This window comes from Buteo buteo, chromosome 4 (assembly GCF_964188355.1).
Source record: "Buteo buteo chromosome 4, bButBut1.hap1.1, whole genome shotgun sequence".
NCBI lineage: Eukaryota > Metazoa > Chordata > Aves > Accipitriformes > Accipitridae > Buteo > Buteo buteo.
Window position 1 is genome coordinate 70,104,387 of NC_134174.1, and position 20,492 is coordinate 70,124,878.

At 36.3% G+C, this 20,492-nt stretch overlaps 1 protein-coding gene across 13 annotated transcripts in view; it reads right to left on the reverse strand.

The window, feature by feature from the left end:
• Positions 1–10,612: 10,612 nt before the first annotated feature.
• The window catches only part of CFAP46 (cilia and flagella associated protein 46), a 99,073-nt gene continuing 89,193 nt past the window's right edge, over positions 10,613–20,492 (reverse strand). For 8 of the 13 annotated variants that reach the window (XM_075026662.1, XM_075026664.1, XM_075026663.1 and 5 more), the window contains 5 exons: positions 19,843–19,955; positions 17,496–17,577; positions 14,652–14,788; positions 14,081–14,167; positions 10,614–13,279 (listed from right to left, as the gene is read on the reverse strand). In XM_075026662.1, coding sequence (XP_074882763.1) covers positions 13,143–13,279; positions 14,081–14,167; positions 14,652–14,788; positions 17,496–17,577; positions 19,843–19,955 — 556 coding nt within the window. In that variant the 3' untranslated portion in view covers positions 10,614–13,142. Of the gene's footprint in view, positions 13,280–14,080; positions 14,168–14,651; positions 14,789–17,495; positions 17,578–19,842; positions 19,956–20,492 lie in introns of those variants that run through there. The other 5 variants (XM_075026666.1, XM_075026671.1, XM_075026673.1 and 2 more) reach the window with 4 other exon arrangements.

Below are 20,492 nucleotides of genomic sequence, written 5' to 3' on the forward strand. Positions count from 1 at the left end.
AATCTTTCAATGTTACACAATAAAAATTTTTTAGAATTACAAGCAAAAAAAAGGGGTGGAGGGCAGGCTCTTTTTTTTTTTTTTTCAGTTGCACACAGTGACTGAAGAGATGCCTCTTGCATGATGTGGTAAGAGTACAGCATGAACAGTTTACCATATACAAAAAGTAAATTATGCAATTGATGGTTTTAAAGATCTTAAGATTTCATGACTAAAAGGTGTGAATGCTGCCACAGTCAGTGTGCTCACGCTTGCTTGTGGACTAATAAACAGCCTCTTGTGTCCTTGAATTTTTGTTTTGCCACCAAAAGTATGCCTAGAAATCACATCCCTTTTCTAAAAAATGTTTTATAGCATTACCTACGGTTTGCAAAATTAGCAACGTAGCACTACACCGTTCTTCTGCTTTGTGATCATTTATTACATTTTAATGATGCAACCTAGACAAAATAACTGCCCTTCCTATAAATCTTCCATGACATTGGGGAATAATTACTTTGTGTTTTTGCTTAAGAACATCAGCACTAATCCATCAATTTCCTTGTTTATAATGGAAATAGCATTTTTATTTTTTTGGAATATAAATTATGGTTGCCATAAGAGCTACTGTTGTGTTATGAGGTCATGCTGGTTCCTTTGGGATAACAGTAAGAAAGGCTCAGAAAGAACGAAACACTCAAGGCTAGCTAAATGGTTTACTGAGTAAAAAATGGAAATTATGGAAAAGGTAATAGCAATCTTAAGACCCTTCTGATGCTGGGAACCCCAGCTGTTTCAGCATGGAACGAGTCCCTCCTTGTAGATCATGGCACACTGCCCGGATCCCATCTGTGGTGAGGTGTTCCGACCTTGTTCTTCTTCACGTTTTTATGGTATTCTTCTAAGTGAACAAAGTTATCTATCTTCTATCTGTACAATGCCAAACTTTCTAGCTGGCACACCAAGGTTCACTGAGAGCATTACACTCTTACACATCTCCATAGGAATGAGCTCTTACAAACAGCACATACAGGTGATATTGTTAAGGGCAGTGTATACTAATGTCACGGCATGTGCTCAGGTTATATAGCAGGTCACTCATGCTAACATACAGGTCTGTATAGCCAAGGCCTATGGTTAAACTCTGCCTAGATTCTGCCTGAAATCACTATCTCCTAGTTACAATGTCTTCTGCAGTGGCCCACCACAGTTGCTCTGCATTTATAGTTGTGCCAGCACTTTCTTGTGGGGAAATAAATAAATAAATAAATAAATCTGTTCTCAAGGGTGTATATCCTTGAGAAATAAAAACAATTTCCTGGCTGAATTTTGGCATGGGGTGGGGGGGGGGGAGATTTCAAAATAGCTTAAGAGCTTTCAAAATCAATTATTTCAGTAAGAGAGAAAATGCTGAGGTTTAAAAGTAGACTATCCAGGGTATTTTCCATAGCCTCAAATCTAGAGGAAGAGTACATTTTAAAATGTCATAAGATCAACTCACCTCACCACCCACTAGCAGGGAAGAAGGTGAGGACTTAGCCACTGAATGATGTTTTGGTGCACTTTAAAAAGTTTTCATGTTCTTGCTCTGGCAACAGACAAACACAGCTTCTCTAGGGATTTGCTACTGCTTTTTGAAAATACAAATATCTTAATATGCAGATTTTGTTTCTCCTAAAATCACATGTAACTGCAGAGCACTGCTAGAGGAGATACTACCTGCTCAAAGTGAAAGGGCATGGAGAAGAGCAGAGATTCTTATTAAGGCCCAGCTCTACCAAAAGTTCATCATAAGCAGGATCATTCCAGCATAGCTCTGAAGTAAGGGAGATGGTGATTAACGTCTAATTCATCCATTTGCATCTCATGATAATCGGGTTGCTCCTTTTGCAAATATTTTTACCTTGGTTTTTGGCAAAAATGCACTTAATCACTTGTCAGTGTTTCCACTTTTGAGTAACGAGGCCTTGTTGGGCCCACACTGAGTCTCTATTGCCAAGGGCTCTGAAAGAAAAAGGCAACTAGCAATCAAATCAAGTTTGATAAACACATTTCTCTGTGTTTCTGGCTTTAGCTGCAATATTAATTCCTGCTTTTTTTTTGTTTCCTGCTTTCTCTTCCATTCACCACTTCTTCAGGCTCAGACCAAAACCCCCAAAATAAAACACTTCTGATGTTCTCCTTCAGCTTGCTTTTACCTGCATATCTGTGACCCCACTCAGACAAGACCTTTTCTCACAACAAATACAGTTATAAAGGAGACAGGGTTTTAATGGGATCCTTCAGTGAGATGAGGCGACTTGTCTAAGCCTAAGTAGGTCCAGCACTCACATACACTTTGAGTCTCCATGATATTCCTCTACCACTATTCCAACCTGACTGTTCCCACAGATGTATGCAGGGAAGACATGTTTGATCACAGTCTAGCTAGAGGAATAAAATACACATTCATGGGCTAAAACCTCTTCTGTTTAATTTTGACCTCAGTGAAAATGATTATCCAAGAAAACAGAGTCATGAACATTAACAATAATTCTCATCTCAATTATTGAGAAATATAATTTGTAAATGATTAGTGGAGAAAAGATTCTTAGAAAATTTATGATAATGTTCTTTATTATAATACTTCATATTATAAATTGTACTATTCTTTCTCTTTATTACATTTATATTGAAGCCTCTTTCCTTTTCATTGTCACAAAGAGTTAAAATCTGTAAGAGAATTTAAGAGCCTTTCAGTAATTTGGCACATCAGTTTTAGCTCAGCTATTATCTAGCTGCATCAAGTTATTAATGTAGTCATCTCTCTTTAGTCTCAATGAATTGCTATAAAAATGTCAAACAATTAGATTATATTGGCCAACATAGCCCTGTTTGATTAAGTACAGATGTAGGCCATGTCCCTTGAATCATACTGATGAAGAAGCAGAAAGGCTTGTAGAACTCCAGTGCAAATTTATTTCAATATACATACCATTTAGGTTTCTAATGTCAGTACTTCCAATACTAATAACCAAAAAATGCTAAATAGGTATTTTCAGATGGAATAAAAGTCAATGTCATTCAGGACAAATACTAATGAACTCTGTCGGAGGAGAAAAAAAATACCTATAAAAATAGCACAGAAGCCAGTATGCTGTACAAACATAGACACTGCTCCATTGCACAGTTGTGACTAGACCAAAGGAGCAAAATGAACATCTTTCTTACTTATGGGAATAGTACTGCTTAAATTCTGTCTCTGTCTGGACCAAAAAATATAACACATACTTTTGTGTCAGGAAAACAACCAGTGTCTAAGTATTTGGTAGAGATATTTGGTTACAAATGTCTCAGTGTTGGCTGCTATGCCATTTTGGAAGTCAGTAAGACAGTGGACTTCCCTTTTTCTGCATGTACAGCCCTGCCATGGAATGCAGGTACAACTGGAACAACAGGAAGGTACAAATCCTTACAGATGAAATACCTCTCAACCATCTGCTGTCCACAGAGACCACATGTAATTAAAAGCTAAAGGTATGTTGTTATAACTTAAAAGCTGAAAACAGTTTCTGCTCCATATATGATAAAAATTTGGAACATGGTTTAGTTGTTCACATTTTGCTAGAACAGACACATAATAGGTAAAGCATACTGACAGTGTATCATCTCCATGGTATGGTCTTCCTCAGCTGAAGAAGTCTGTTCCCACTCTACCCCAGCAAATCTTTATCCCTGTGCATCTGAGCTAGTATTTGGTCTTGAGCAGCAGTGCAGGAGAAAGCATGCTCCTGGGATATTAGGTTATAAGATTACAGGCTAATCATCATAAACACAAAGGCCCAGTGAGGATCAGATGAACAATGACAAGGAAGGAACTTTAGTAACTTGAACAGTGTAAGGAGTTGAGCAAGTTGCTACTTTTAGGGCTGTCAAAGGAGGACAATCAGCCTGTTGACCTGGAATGAATGAAACTCACTGAGATGGGTTAAGGAGACAAACTCCCTTCCTGTGTGCCTTACGGGACGTTTAGAGGAAGGACCAAAGGTGGGGAAAAGGAGGGCTCAAGATGTATCAGGTGCAGGGAAATAGAGGTGAAAGGGGCTAAAGGGGGTCAACTGCATGGAAACAGGCTGCTAGTCAGTATGTTGTCTGACTGAGACCTGCACTTCAACACCACAGTCTATCCTATCTTCTCATTAATCCTTCTAACTACATTCTGTGTGGGTGTGCTCTCTGTTCTGAGTAGGCATGTGTGAACATGAGTAAACTTCCATTTGCTAAGATAAGCTAGTGAGTAGCCAGCAAGTAGGATAAGAAGTCTGAGTACCTGCAACTGGAGTAGGGCTGTGAACATCCAAGGTTTATATGTTTGGGTGCTGGCAACTGGGGAGATTACATACTGCATAGACTGAGAAAGAGTAACTGAGCCCTGATCTGATTCACATTTCTGGGTTCCAGGGAGAAGCTCACCAGCAGGAATAGCTAGGAGAAAGAGATCAGGCAAGAATGTGTAATGGAATAAAATAGCAAGATTCAAAATGACTTAGTTAAAGTAAAATGACAGGAGAAAACATTTCCACTTACTTTTGCAAGACGTAACAGTAGTGGCTGCTGTATATGACAATAAGAGTACCACTTTACATTTCGTAGATATTGTGACTGATGTTCTAGCAGGGCACTAACATAGGTAGGAAAAACTGAATCTGCTTGCTTTCTTGAAAAATCATTTCAACGGCACTCTGCCTCAGGTAGTGATGAAGGCTGTCCAGGACTGGGAATTTGGGAAGTATTACTGTGCTGGACATGGATAACTGTCTGCGTGGAAAAGATGGCACTGTTCTCTCCAAACCCTTTCTGAACTGAGTAATTGCATTTTTTTATGTGGATATCACTGATTTGGTAGGTGAGAGCTCCTACAAGAGCCAAGACATTTTGTTCTAGCTTTTTATTAATTTTTAGTCAATGATGAAGACAGTATGTTTAGGTATTTCTTATGACTTCTAAGTGACATTAGGGTCCTCATACAGTTACCATGTACTGGAATAGTTTTTCCTCTATTAAATACTATGCCAATATCATGCTTATTGTTATATGCAATTTAGCTGTTACCTCACTATCAATTAACCAAATTATTACAGATAGCCATCTACATACCTCAGCTGTAGCATACTTCATGCTCATTTATCTTATATTCTGTAAACAACTTCAAGAGCTACAAGTCCAGATAAATTGTGAGGACATGAAAGAACTGCAAATATTTTTGGAAACCTATTCTTTTCTTCCAACAGAAACTCTTAGTTAATTCTCTGACAGTGTATTGACAGGTAATTAATAAGTATCTGTCATATCAGTAGAAGAACAGACTGTTTCTGACCACTTCGAGAATGCTGAGAACTTCAGCAGACAAGCTCATTAATACTAGAACGAGGGTCAAGGTGTCTGCTCTGAGCAGACTAAATGTTTTCATTGCAAACTTTTTTCCCCCAACATTCCTTTTCCCTTCTATGTTATTGCAGATTACAGCTGTCACTGTTCACTCATCAAGTTCACTTTGTACTTACAAGCTTGTTCTCTATGCCATCCATAGCAGTTTTCCAAATGAACACTTCTGGCCTACAGTATGAAACCATTTTCCCTTGCTGATCAATTGTGATCATACCTTCATTGTGCTAATCCAAACAAATTGTGAGCAGTGATCTGTCTCTTACAATCTGGGCATTAAAGAGAAGACAGGGAACAGCAGTGTGGGCACTGTCACTGTGATGTAATTAGTAAGTATCATCTAGTACCCAGTCAGATAATAAAACACCCATAATATATAATATTTTCATAAGGAAGTCAGTACAGCTTATGATTGTCCAGGAAAATTACTAGCTGCACTTTTGCAAGACCAAGTTTCGGAGGGTTTTTTTGCTGCAACTCTCCCTGCAGTGTAGCTACTATTGACTTCTTTCACAATTGACATACTTGTGCAAAATGAAGGAAAAAAAATTTAAAAAGAATTTGAGACAATAATGGACCTGATTCAGTTTACTTCAGTGTTCTTATCTGTAGCTTATCTTAGTGCACCTGTAGCATGGAAAAGTTGTTAAGTCACTCTTGAATTATTGAATTGTTGAATATGGGTACAGTAGGCCCATAAAAACAGAAGTCTAAACCATCCATTCTGGTAAGAAACTTGTGATAGTAACTTTACTTCCTTTAAAAAAATTAAGTCATCGAAAAGGCTAGAGGGAAATACAGAACATTATAAAATACATTTTCAGATGTATGTTCAGAAAATAAACACAAACTCCTAATCAGTGCAGCCCCTGTTGGAGGTTTCTGGAAAAGCTGTTCATCTTTGTGGCCATCTAGTTTCTCCTGATAATTTCAAATGGTAAATGTCAAGTATGAGACCATCAAGAAAAGTGATGGGTTGTGAACATTCAGTTGTAGGAAAGAATGTAGTACCAGAGCTCAGTACTGATCTTGCTTTCGGTTTCATCTTGCCAGTTTTCACCCTCTTCTGCCATCATGTGTCAGGCTGAAGCATTATATGAAGTAAAGGAAAACTAAATTGTAGTAGTAATTCAGTGATTAAAAACATATGTCCCTAAATATTTCCTGTAGTAATGGACACTGCCACCAAACTGAAAAGCTAAGTGAAAAGAGAGGGATGTTATGTTTGAAAATTTTCAGAAAGCTAGTCAAATGTATATCATTTCTATTAACGACATCTTTCTTTGCTGATGGTGACACAAAACACTAAGGTTTAAGATTATGATTATTGAAGATTATTTCCATTTTAATTTCTTGTATCTTCTTAGCCTAAGATATAGGCCTTTACTTCCGAAAGGGGTCTTTTTTTTGTTGGCTTTAACTGTATTGAACTTAACACTGACTTAGTATATGTATACTCTCTTGACAGTGGAAGAATACATTCCATGGTAGATGTACTACTGTGATTACAAAGTTTATTTTAATATCTTTAAAAATATACATATATATAATAATAGATAGCAAGATTCAGATTTCAGGGAATATTATAATTGATGTTTTACATAACAGCAACATTGCTAACATATCGTACTACATTTTTGTAAAAATGGGATTAAGTGATCTAAAATTATTCCTCACACTGTAAGTCTTAGAAACCCTCTGGAAAGCTGCAATTTATTAAAACTGTTTCCTCTCTTCTTATACTTAAATGAAGACTTTTGTGACTACTGCTTTTGAAAATGGTACCTACTAGGTTCATGAAAGACCACCCGTGTTCTGCTCTCACTGACAGAGAAATACTCTATCCACTCATTACCTGAGTAATGACTCAGGTCTTCCACAGACTGGTAAATATTTCAGGGCACATAAGCATGCCTTCAGTTTTAATGTGACCACATTCTTAAAATCCATGCTAGTAACTGTCATTGTATCCACATAAAGACACTTCAGTTAGAGGCATGAATTAATACCCGAGAGGTATTTTAAAAAGCTCTTCCTCATGGCTTTACAGCCATTGAGCTGGTCTTTCATCCACAACATATAGAGGAAGAGATTTTTATTCACATAGGATGGTTGGCTCCCCTCTGACATCCTATTCCTGGATAGCTTTCAGTTCAGACAGGTTGCCAAAGCAGGGGTCAGAAGGCTTAGCAGGTTGTAAAGTCATTAAATTAGTGTTCAAACTCAGACAAATGGGCTTAAATAGTCATGGGAATGTATCTTTGCAACAATCTCAAATCTGCTCTCTTTTCCCTGCCTACAAATAGCCATAGCCATCAGGTGCTAAGTTTTGGTATCTGCTCTACCGCATCCCTTTGCAAAGTGTGGAGACAGACTTACTGAGAGGACCAGCTATCCTAGCTTTGGAGAGAGTAGCATGTGTGATGAGAAATCCTTGAATGATTGCTTATGGCAGTTTAATTTTAGAGCAGTTACAACAGGGACTAATGACAGAGCTGGTCTTTTTTTGTTGTTGTTTTATCATTTTGTAGCAAACTTGCTGCAGTTCTTCCCTGCAGACCATTTAGAACTACACACTTTTCTTGGACAGCTACCTACTACTCAAATTATGTTCTTGTCCTAGAATATTATCAATAAATTCACCATGGTTTTTTTTCTCCTCACATTTTTCAGATTACATAAATTTTAGCTGACCAATTCTTTTCATGCTCAGATATATTATGAAATGTCATTTCTGTTATAAAAGCTAATTGATAATGTGATTTGTTATGTTGCTGAGACATAATTCAGATAGTTATTTTAAAGCCGTTGATACATGGAATAGCACTAACTGTTTAATATTTCTTTTATGAATGGATACAGCACGAAGGAACGATGTGATGCCATGTAGATGAAATATTTTCAGAAGCTTTTATTCTTGTTGTTTGGGCTTGTGCCAATGTCTTTCTAGTAGAGAGCTCATACGTCCTAAGCTGTATCTGCTGTAATTTATTCCTTGGTCATTAGTAGGATTTTTTTTCCTCCAAGTTGCTGAACAATATATAATATTTTAAAAATTAATAGCTCACAGTCAAATAAATGGAGAGCATGCTCTAGCGTACACCTCCAAAAAGTAGAAAAGTATTTTTTTTTAATAAAAATATTTTCAAATATTTTTTCTTTTTCATTTAATAACAATAATTTCTCTCTTAAAATAATAAAAATAATTTCTTGCTCTGGTGAGACCCCAGCTGGAGTACTGCATCCAGCTCTGGGAACCCCAGTACAAGAAAGACATGGACCTGCTAGAGCAGGTCCAGAGGAGGGCCACAAAAATTGTCCGAGGGATGGAGCACCTCTCCTGTGAAGAAAGGCTGAGAGAGTTGGGGTTGTTCAGCCTGGAGGAGAGAAGGCTCTGGGGAGGCCTTATGGTGGCCTTTCGACGTAGAAGGGGGCCTTACAAGAAAGACAGAGAGACATTTACAAAGGCCTGTAGTGACAGGACAAGTGTTAATGGCTTTAAACTGGAAGAGGATAGATTTAGATTAGATTATAAGGAAGAAGTTCTTCACTGTGAGGGTGGTGAGGCACTGGAGCAGGTTGCCCAGAGAGATTGTGGATGCCCCATCGTTGAAGTGTTCAAGGCCAGGTTGGATGGGGCTTGGAGCAACCTGGTCTAGTGGAAGGTGTCCCTGCTGATGGCAGGGGAGTTGGAACGAGATGATCTCTAAGGCCTCTTCGAACCCAAACAATTCTGTGATTCTATGATTCTATTTATACAATTTTAATACTAGGACTTGCCATTCTGAATTTGCTATTTGTATGTACTTAACGAATAGTTTAAAATAATCACATCAGTATTTCATCATTACTATTTCCATTGCAGTTCTTAGGGAGTACTCTTTCTGTACAAAATCTTGTATGAAATCAACAGTCTTAATTCCATTTTTGTACCTGCAGCTGGAAATTTGGGTCCACTCATTTCATATTCAGTGTTAAAGAATGAAGACCTTCAGTATGGCACCTTGTATGATTATGCTACTATTTAGTTCTCCAAATAATCTGACGCCAAGGATCTTCTTGGGGATCTCATATATTAGGCTGCTACAAGATAAACACACACTTCTTTGCTCCTTCTGTGCTGCACACAGATTTCTTTTGTTTTCATTGCCACCATCTGTTGGCTCACTCTGGGGGGAGATATCTTGCTATTGTTAGTCCAGATAATTTGCTTTGAAAGCACCTCACTGTTGTTTTGTTGGGGGGTGTGTGTGTTATTTTGAACCTTGATTTGAACAGAGATGACGTTTACCCAAACCTTTGCACAGTCTGTTTCAAACCTGATATGGTTTTCATTCCATCATCAGAGAATATATCTAAGAACCTCTCTATTTTTTCTCTTTTGTTTTTTTCACTCCCACTCTCTCCCCTAATTCTAGACTCCACCTGAGTAGGTGCTGCCTTATAATTCTCAGCTGATGGTCAAATGATTCAACAATAAATGAAACATTTCAATTTGGTCTGGTGAATATGCCCTAAACTATCTGTCATGTCCCATTTCTTGGAACAGAGTTGGCTGACTCTAAAATTTTTAAGTGAGAACTATTACATTTCTGCAAAAGCTTCTAAATTGCAGGAAATGTTTGTGTGTGTGACAAAGATGTAAATTTAGGACTTATTCAGCTTCTTAAATGCCAAGACTTGTTAGGCATATTACAGTGCATTTAAGTGGGGTCTTTTTATGTTTCCTAATTAAAACTCATGTTGTCCTCACAGAGGAGTCCTTCTGCCTAAACTTTCAATCACAATCTGAAGACTATCAGAAAATTTTAAGCTTTTAGTTGCTTATTCAAATCAGGTTCTGAAGCAGAAATTTTATTAAGCATTCCTTCTCAACCTTTCTTTGCTGAGCTCCATTCATATTTACTGTCTTTAAAAGATAAGCATTCTGAACTCTAAAACTGTATCAGCTGAGCTGCTGAATCCTTCCTCTGCATACGAAGCAGGTTCTTCTTTGTTAAATTGTCATTGTAAATTTAAAAGAAATATAAAATATGTTAATTTGTCTGAAATATAAAATGTTAATTTATCTATGCTCTTTTTCTTTTGAAATCATTCCAAATTCTACTATATATCTTTTCCTGAAGTGACTCTTTACTTTTGTACAATCATGTCACTGCATGTTGCTACAAACATATAATGGAAAAGAAGATATTATTTCCAGTATTAATCCCTGAAGGAATGAATTAGATGTCTTCATATGTCACTGAATGCATATCCACTGTCACCTGAAGTCCAGTTTATCATCTACTCATGTAGTCCTACTACTATTAATAATTTTACTGACTGGTATTTAGCACTGTAATACAGAGAATACTCTCCTAATACCCCAGGCAATTTGGTTATGACTACACTTCATGGCCATAACTCAATTATTTTTTAATGCCTCAGAAATGCCAATCAGACATATTATGTAATTATGCATGCCATCCACTTTTACTATACTTACCCAGCATACATTGCCCACTTGTAGGTATTCTGCCACAGCTTCTCTGATTAGTATTTCAAATATCTTACTCTCAACAAGTAAAGCTTACATGTCTGAAGTTTCCTGGATAAGGCCATTACTCTTTATCAATGCTTTCTGATAAAGTAGTGCTGTCAGACTGTAAAGAAATTTTTGGTCATACTCATTCATCTTTCTGACAGAGGTTGTTGCAACGTAGTTAGAGCTAAAGTATCAAATACAAATGGGAATATTTTGGGAGAAAAGCCACTTTGGTAGATTAAGTTATTTCCATCAGTTTCATAAATAAAACCATAGCAGTAAATTATTGAATAAGCCCATTGTACCTGGACATCAATGGTTTTTCTAACCTTTGCAATCTTGCAGTTTTTACCCTGGATTATTCTCACAGAACAACACTGTCATTTCTGAAGCATCAAAACTTTTCTGGACTTTACTATTTATGAAATTTCTTATCTCAAGAAAGTGGAAGTTAATACAAATTCATGAACACTGTCATGTAGCAGGGCAGAGAAGGCTTCATGACTCCTATTGAATACACTATTTTTCAAAGCCTTTTATGTTACAGAAAAAAAGACAGCACTAGAAAGATGGCATTCCAGGTGGAAAAAAGCCATTAACAGCAGGGAAATACAATTTCATAACAATGGATGTGTGGGAGAACGATGTGGAAATTAATCTAGGAAATAAATAAATTAACAATATAGTGGACATTTGCTATACTGAACAACAAGTGTGGACATTTGCTTCATTCAAGGGAAATTGCTTCTTCAAACCGAGAAATACTTGAGCTTCCCAAATACCATGCACGGGATTTTAAAAAAGCAGCTGCGTAATAGTGATGCAATGAAAAGGTACCTGGTAAGACCTAAAAATAAACAAACAAATAAATGCAAGAACTTGGGGAAAGGGACTCATGCCAGTATCTGGTGAAACATGGCAAGGTCAGAGACTTGAAAATACCTTACACTGAATCCTTAATTTTCAGGCTGGATAACTTAAGTACAGTCTATGATCTCTTCGTTACTTAATTTGTATTGTTACCAAAAGCCCAAATACATGCCATAAAAAATATATGTCTGGTGTCTAAATGAAGAACAAAATTATGTATAAAGGGAATAAAAGTCATGCATGTTATGGAATGCAGTTTGGCAGAGCAGCTGCAGTTCATATAAGGTCATCTAATTAAATTGTGAGAGCAAGGGGGAAGGAAGCACAAATTTATATTCTATTGTGTGCATAAAAAAAGTATTTTACATGTCATGATTTTGTAATTATGGTCTGTATAGCCCTATAACTCTTACCAGGTTCTAATTAACTATAGCACAGTAGGTAGCCAAGAACAGTATCTTTTCAGTGCCATTTTAATGCTCTATCAGGAACACAAAAAATGTATCACAGGAAACAGACATCACCATTTTACTGGAAAAAAAAAAAGAGAGTCTTAAAATGGTTTTAGTTGCAATAATGATCAAAGGTTTGTATTTTCCATAAGTGCTAAATTATTTTACATTTATTTCTACTGTTATCACTACAAATAAAGTTTTAAAGTATGTATTTTAAAAATGCATTGCTGATTAACAGCATGTGACAAAATCTATATATGTAATAATCTTATTTGGGATTTTGGAATAATTTAATATATCTTCACATGTTATTCAGAAAAACTATAGGGAAATAAAGAAAGCAAAACTTATTAAACATTTTATGTAATACTACCTTTTTTCCAAATTAAAACTACAACTACTGCTATATAAAAATTTAAAATAATTTCACTCAAAATAAGGTAACTTGGTAAATTTTTCAGTTGTTCTCCTGATAAATCTTCCATGTAAAAATAAAATACATCAAGGAAAAGTTTTTCCAAATGGAAGTACTGACAATGATACATTCCAATTCCACTCATGCATCAATGCCCAAAAATACTAGCCTAATTTCCTTTAAGATGTGTTGGTGCTCACCAAATTCTTTTATGGGATTCACCAAGTTCAGAAAACCTTAGAGTACTAACTGAAACCTCTAAAATAAATGTTCTTTGATATTTTCCTGACATTTATTCTAAATCAAACTGTTTACATCTGAAACAGAAATCAGTCTATCAGCAAAACATACATTTTCTTAAGCTCATCTCTCCTTAGGCCATATAGAAATAAGTATCTGCCACACCTTTAAATGCAAAGTGTGCCCTACGCACAGTGTAGTGGTATTCTTAGTACAAAAAGTCTAACACAAATTACATAATAATTACGTTGGGTAAACCATATAGCACACAATTAAAAAATGATGGATGAGTTGCAGGAAGATTTGAGAAAGTGTGAATGGTCTGTTCTTCTGCTTTGTCTCTAGGAGAGCTGTGAGCATCCGCTTCCACTATAAAAATATTTTTAAAACATTATTACATCATGTTAATGTAATTGCATATTGTTAATATAAAAATGCTTTAAGTGCAGTAATTTATCACATCTTCTCTTTGATTAATATTTGTGGTTCCTTTACATTCTTTTTATAATATTAATAACTGCCACTATATCCAAGAAGCATTTTCTGAAAAAGACAGAAATCTAGGCAACATTTCTGATCTGATTTCTCTCACTCTTCAGTTCTATGACAGTGTAAGTTATAATTAAAATTTATTTTTTTACCATTGTTTTAAGAGGTAATTCCCATACAATGAAAAATATCTATGTAATTTTATAAACAGTATATTAAAAGTTGTTTTACTCAAAAATCCTTCTCCCCTCTCCAACAAGATGCTAGGTTGAATTTCATATATATAGTGTGCCCTTTACAATACAGACTGTCTAATCACTGCATTCAACTTATGTTTTTGCAGTCTATAATACATACCATTTCTATTGTTCATGTCATGTTGCTGATGTAACTTTTCAGTCACACTACTTCATTTTATAACAGTTCAGTGGAGCGTAACTTTTAGCTTTTGGTCAGCTATGACAAAGACTCCCCAAAATTTTATATATTTAAAATACAGGTACTCCAATTATAATATTGGATCAGTGGCCTTCCCACTCTCAATTCTTTTAAGAAGTGTCACAAAAATTTGTCGTAGCTCATCCAAAAGATTTCACTTATACCTGTGAACTACCCATAGGTCTACCAGGTTCTAGTTAACATGCACTGCCAGTCTTTCATACTAAGCTTTTTAATTCTTACTTTTAATAGAATCCCTTTCCCTGTGAATCTTATTCTTTTGAAGAATATGGACTGTCTGCCCAGTTGTTCTTCTAAGGCTCAACAAATCTGGAAAGAAATGTTACTTTCTGTGAGTTTTTAATGAAAATTTTGAAAAACAAGAAATGTTAACCATACAGCCTGGTGTCTTCACATTTAAAACTTAATGAAAAAGGATACCTGTACAGGTTTAGTTTTGTATCTCTGAAGATGTGAGTTATCTCCAGCTTTTGCTTTCCCCATAGTTTATGTAACTACAGATTGCCAAGTCCTAGGCCACTGCTCCTCACCATAGAAATCCTCTTCTTACCATATGACCATAAACAGACCCCCCACTAAAACTAATTTAAGTAGGTTACTGTTCTGTTTGAAGGAACCACCTGTCAACAACACAGTGGTTCTTGCATGCAGTTTACCTTCTATGGAAACTCCAGGCAAAATTTGGTGAGGAGCAAAGAAAGAGAAACGGGAGACAAGTAGATATACACACTCCATGAGTGCATACATACAAATGTCTGAAATAATATACATGCAAACAAAGATAAATACTTACTCTCAGACAAAATTTCTAGCCTTTCTGCATTCTCTTGCAAGGTAGTGTACCACTGGTTGGCTATTATAGAACGAACACCAGTAAGGCTTAGAAGCATTGCTGTCTCTGTTGGTCTCTCTATACCAAGCTGTAGATAACTAAAGAAAATCAAAAGCATGAGATCAATAAACTAAAAATGTACATAATATATCAAAAAATATTACTAAATATACAATGTTTTTTAATAGAAGGGGAAAGGGAATGCCAGACTCATTTTCTTGTATGCTGAGCATAAAATGTTTTCTAATATTCATACAGCACCTTAAATTTAATACAAAGAATTTAGGTAACTTTCTCTCTACATCTTTTCATGATGCAATTTTACCATGTGGATTGGTCCCTGTCATATAACTGTTCTGGGCATCTCAGGAAATGTGAAAGGAGGAGTAACATACTAACTTTTACAAAATACTGCATAATATCCTTTAAAAGATAGTAAAAATGTTGGGAATCAGGTGAAAAGACTTGTTTAGTTCTGCTTAGGTTGCCAAAGGGAAACATAAAATATTGCAGGAACTGAAAACTTGCTCTTTCTCATAAGCTTGGCATTAATTTGGAGGCTTAAAAGCAAATCACTTGTAAAGTGGGATTAGATTTTTTTACTGCTGAATATTTAAATAAGTATCTTTGGTATTGTTTTAGTGATGGAAGGGGAGTGATACTCTGTAGGGTTGGAACTGCAGTAAATTGAAGGCTGAATTTTGTTTTTATTAGCCTCTGCTCTGGTAACTTTATCAGAAGATGATAATTAAAGTTTTCTGTAATTTTTTGGGGAGATACTGTCTGTCTACAGAGTTATGTGACTTAGTTTTAACTGAATGCTATTCTAAACTTTCTGGAAGCTTTTAGGCTTAAGCATGTAAGTCCTGTTGAAAAATTCACTAATCTATTAAAGTGAGACTTCAGAGTTGGAGAAACTAGTTTAAGGAATCGTGTTTTGTTTTGGTTTAGGAGATGGCTGTTTGGGGGAGGTGAAAAAGGATATTAAAAATAAAAACACCAGGAGGTTGTTTAAACACTCAGAGATCTGCATATTTATATATGTACATGTGTGTATAACCTATCTTACACACAATTCATTTTAACTTACATGTTGCATTGATTAAACAGTATTTTTAGAGAAGAATTTTTCTATTTCTTTTTCATGGAATGAATAATCAGAAAACTCAAGAGGTATTTATGCAGCCCTAACAGGATTGGATATAATATTTAATTAGCTGTAGAACTATGGCAGTCCCAAAAATTACGTGAATAAAAGTGCATATGTTTTGATATGGTCTGTGTTAATAGAATAGAATACAATGCAATACAATACAATATTTTCAGTTGGAAGGGCCCTACAGCAATCATCTAGTCCAGCTGCCTGACCACTTCAGTGCTGACCAAAAGTTAAAGCATGTTATTAAGGGCATTGTCCAAATGCCTCTTAAGCCCTGACAGGCACGGGGCATCGACCACCTCTCGAGGAAGCCTGTTGCCGTGTTTGAACACCCATCTTGGTAAAGAAATGCTTCCTGATGTCCAGTCTGAACCTCCCCTGATGCAGCTTTGAACCAGTCCCATGTGTCCTGTCCCTGGACGCCAGGGAGGAGAGATCAGCACCTCCCTCTCCACGTCCCCTCCTCAGGAAGCTGTGCCCCTCAGCCTCCTCCTCTCCGAACGAGACAAACCCAGAGTCCTCAGCTGCTCCTCAGAGGACGTGCCTTCCAGCCCCTTCACCAGCTTGGTTGCCCTCCTCTGGGCGCATTCAAGGACCAAAACGTCCTTCTTAAATTGAGGGGCCCAGCGCTGCAGACAGTATTCCAGGTGAGGCCGCACCAACAATAAACACATCGGGTTAACCACCTCTTTCGACCGGCTGCTCATGCTGTGTTTGGTGCCCCGCAGAATGCAGTTTGCCCTCTTGTCTGCCAGGGCACACTGCTGACTCACATTGAGCCTGCTGTCGACCAGCACCCCCAGATCCCTTTCTGCAGGGCTGCTCGCCAGCCACTCCTCTCCCAATTTATACTTGTGTCCGGCGTTACTCTGTCCTTGGTGCAGAATCTGGCATTTGGACTTGTTAAATTTCATGCCATTGATGATTGCCCAATGCTCCAATCTATACATCCCTCCACAAGGCCTCTTGTCCCTCGAGAGTATATTTGGGTTATCTGAAAATTCAGTATGGACTAAATAACTCATGGATAAAATTAGGACACTAAAACTATTCTCCTTGCTTTTAATACCTTAAAAGTTATTTGTTGTGTGCCATCTGTCAAGAATTCATAATGGACATATGATAAAAGTATATAAATCCTGCCACCTGTCAACATAAAAGCAAGGAAAATACTGAGATGCTTGTAAGGCTAAAAAAGCTCTGATAATAACATTAAAGATTCTGAACAGGTTATTTAACATGCCATAATAATTTGTTTAAATAAAAAACTGGCTTATTGTTAAACAGTTCAGTGTATGAAACCTTAAATGGACTCCTAACAGTTTACCTGTTAAAGGGAAGTTTTATATATTTAATTAGAATATTTTGAGGATCTTGAACTCAGAATTGGGAATGTGTAATGTAGCAATCTTTCTGTGTTGTACTTTCTTGATCACTGCCTTGTAACAGAGCTTTCATCCTATTTAGCCCTATGTAAAGAATGAAGCTACAAGATAAAGAGGCTAACTTCTCCCTTAGGTGTAGATATGACCCCTTCTACTTGCAGAAGTAAATGAGAATATTTATAACTCAAAATTTTAACTTTGCTTTGAAATAAAAATAATCTGCCTTACTGTGGACTTTACAGAAATACAACTTTATCCTACCTTTTGTGGATACCAGAGTTTGTAATTCTTTGGTAACTTTGCTTTGATCGTACCAGATCTAGAAGTATCATCAAATGGCATTCTGGAAAAAAAGATGTTATAGCAATGGTATTTGCACTAATAATAATGCCCAACATAATAAATATAAGTAAATCAGGACTTTCTTAAGTTAATGAATTTCTTGAACAGTCTAAACGACCAATATAAAATTTATATATTTCAGCCAAAATTGTCAAGTATTAAGTAAAAGAACACTAATAAAGTCATCCTAACATTATTTGATGTAACTTTGCTATACCTTTCCACAGTGTTTTGCAGGTTTTTTTCCTGTGCCACTTTAGTATAACTAATAATGAAGTCCACGTACCATCTTATTACAGGCTAATGACCTACATGACTCAATTCTGTAGTTATAAACTCTTTTAACATGGAGGTATGGAAATGTTAACTACTGCAGCTCCTTTCCACAACTTAGGACCAAGTTACATCTCAAACATTCCTTACTTTCCTTAAAGGCCTCCAGTGAAATAACTTAGAATACTCTTCGAATTAAAAAGCTTTTCCCACTGTTTGGTTTGCTGCAGTTTAAACCTGTTGCTTATTCTCCTAACCCAAGCAGATGAGAATTAAATTACCTTTCTGCTTGGAAAGCCTTTGACATACGTGAGAACTATTATTATGTCTCCCTTCAATATGTCAATCTTTCCTCCTGAAGTATGTTTTATATGCATATATACATATGAATGCACATACATATTTATTAATAAAAATATGGTGTGGTATAGCCTTCTGACCACTCTTAATGTATACAGAGCTTAGGCTTTTTTCCCCTAGCAAGAAGATGTTGTTTAATTTGTGATCCACCTCTTGACTCTATTCTGTAATTCTGCCCCTTAAGCAGTCATTCCCTAACTTATTAATGTTTAACTGATTATTTGTGCTTAAGTATAACACCTCCCACTAGCCTTTCCTAAATTACCCCCTACTAATTATTGCCATAAAGCAAGGTTAATTTGCATTGTAACCCTGCATTTCAGGAGTTGCTGAACCACCTCATTCTCCTTCTCAGCCTGGTCTCATACCAGATTCAGCAATGATACATTCTGTTTCATCATGTAAATGACCAACAGTAATATTTAATAATATTGGGTCCAGGTTAGAGCCCTCAGAAACCTCAGACACAGTTCATAGTTATTAATAAAAGTACTCTTAACATGAAGATTGGCTCTGCAGTAGATTCAAACTCAGTCTGCAAGACAAGAGTAATTTTACCAGCTAACAAGTAAAAGTTGTGTAGGTGGTCAGAAAATAGAACAATCCTTTGAGGACTAAAATTAATATATTTGAAATTAGTTTATTCTCCATTAAAGGAAATAAGATGCACTGGAGAATTAATCCTGGCATATTCTAAGAGCAGGGCACAGGGTGAGGGTTAACAAGGTACTCAGGAACTTTCCAAAAGTTGCCAGACCTGTAAATATCTGGCCTACAGACATCTGAAACCTCATTTTCAAGAGTGACCACTGTATATAGGAAGACATATTTTCTTGATTTCCAGTAATATTTACATATACATATTTAAATCACTTTGAAAATAAACACTTCCTGAAGAAGCTTCCTGTTGCTTCGCAGGGCTTCACAATCTGATGTGTACTGTCCTTCTCTACTTTACATCTCAACACAATATAGCGATATAGCAATTCAGCTACCCTGACAAATTCAGCACAACTCCAAAGTTGAGCTTCTTCCAGATGTGCGAGGGGAATAGGAGGAGAAAGGAAGATTGTGAATCTGAAACACCAGTTCTGAATCTAAGCCTTATGCTACAAGATCAGAAAGACTAATTAGCTGTGAAGAAACAGAGAAAAAAATACCTTCTCAGAGTCTACAAATGCTCCATAATACCAGAGTAATCACTCAGCATTAATCCAGTCTTGACAGACAATTCTGCTTTGCCTGAGTGAAGACTGAGGAATTTTGGAGAAGTCGTACTGTAGAGGTTGTTCTTAACAATAAAAAATACTTTGTTACCAAATACTAAATTCCATCGAAAAGAAGAGGATTTACTGGGAAAACTATCAGATGATGACTCAATTTTTGGAACTTAAGAAATTCCAACATTTGGAAGTGGAGAAGGACTAACTTTATTTGTAAGGAACAACAAGAAAGCTGTGCAACAGAATAAAATCTACATAGCACAAAGTTTTTCCAGTTAAAACCCTGGATCTTGAAAACAGCCCTTAATTGCTAACATCAATACTGTGATAATGATACAGTATGAAATAAACACAACAGGGAACAAAAGGTGGTGTAATTAAAAAAATATTTTTCAGTTTGCTTATCTCACTTGGGATGTTCATAGCAACCAGTCTGTTGAGTAAAATATGAGACATGAATCTTTCCATCCCATAGAAGAGAAATGCACTGCAGTTTGTCAGCAGCTGCTCCCATTCAGCTTGGCTGAAAGGAAGGAAGAAGAAAGGAAGGAAGTTACTTTTGTGTTACTATTTTACAAGAATATTTTTCAGAAATTATCCATAGCAAACACTTCAGTGTTATTTACTCCAGAAATATTTTAAGAAAAGTCAGCATGGAAAGCAAGGAGACCAGCAAGCCTGCAGAATTCTATGGAAAGTGTAATAACTCATATGGACTATTAGTAATAATTATTTTTATACAGAGGTATACTTAGTTTAGTAACATCTCATAGTAAACAAGAGGCATAGTGTATTTTTTGATAAATACCAGACTCTCCTAAAAAAAAAAATCATCCATGAATGCATTGTACAGCTTTGAAATAACAGTATTTAGTCTAATATTCAATGGGAGTATTCATGTATGCACCCATCAGTATATGAAGAAATTAGGTTTTGAAAAGAGATGTGAATAATCAGCTTAGCTGGCAGCAAAAACTATGCAATTTGGTAACAGGTAACAATCTTTGTAAATGTTACGAAGAAACACTAGAGTACCTACACAGTGATTTTACCTAAGTAG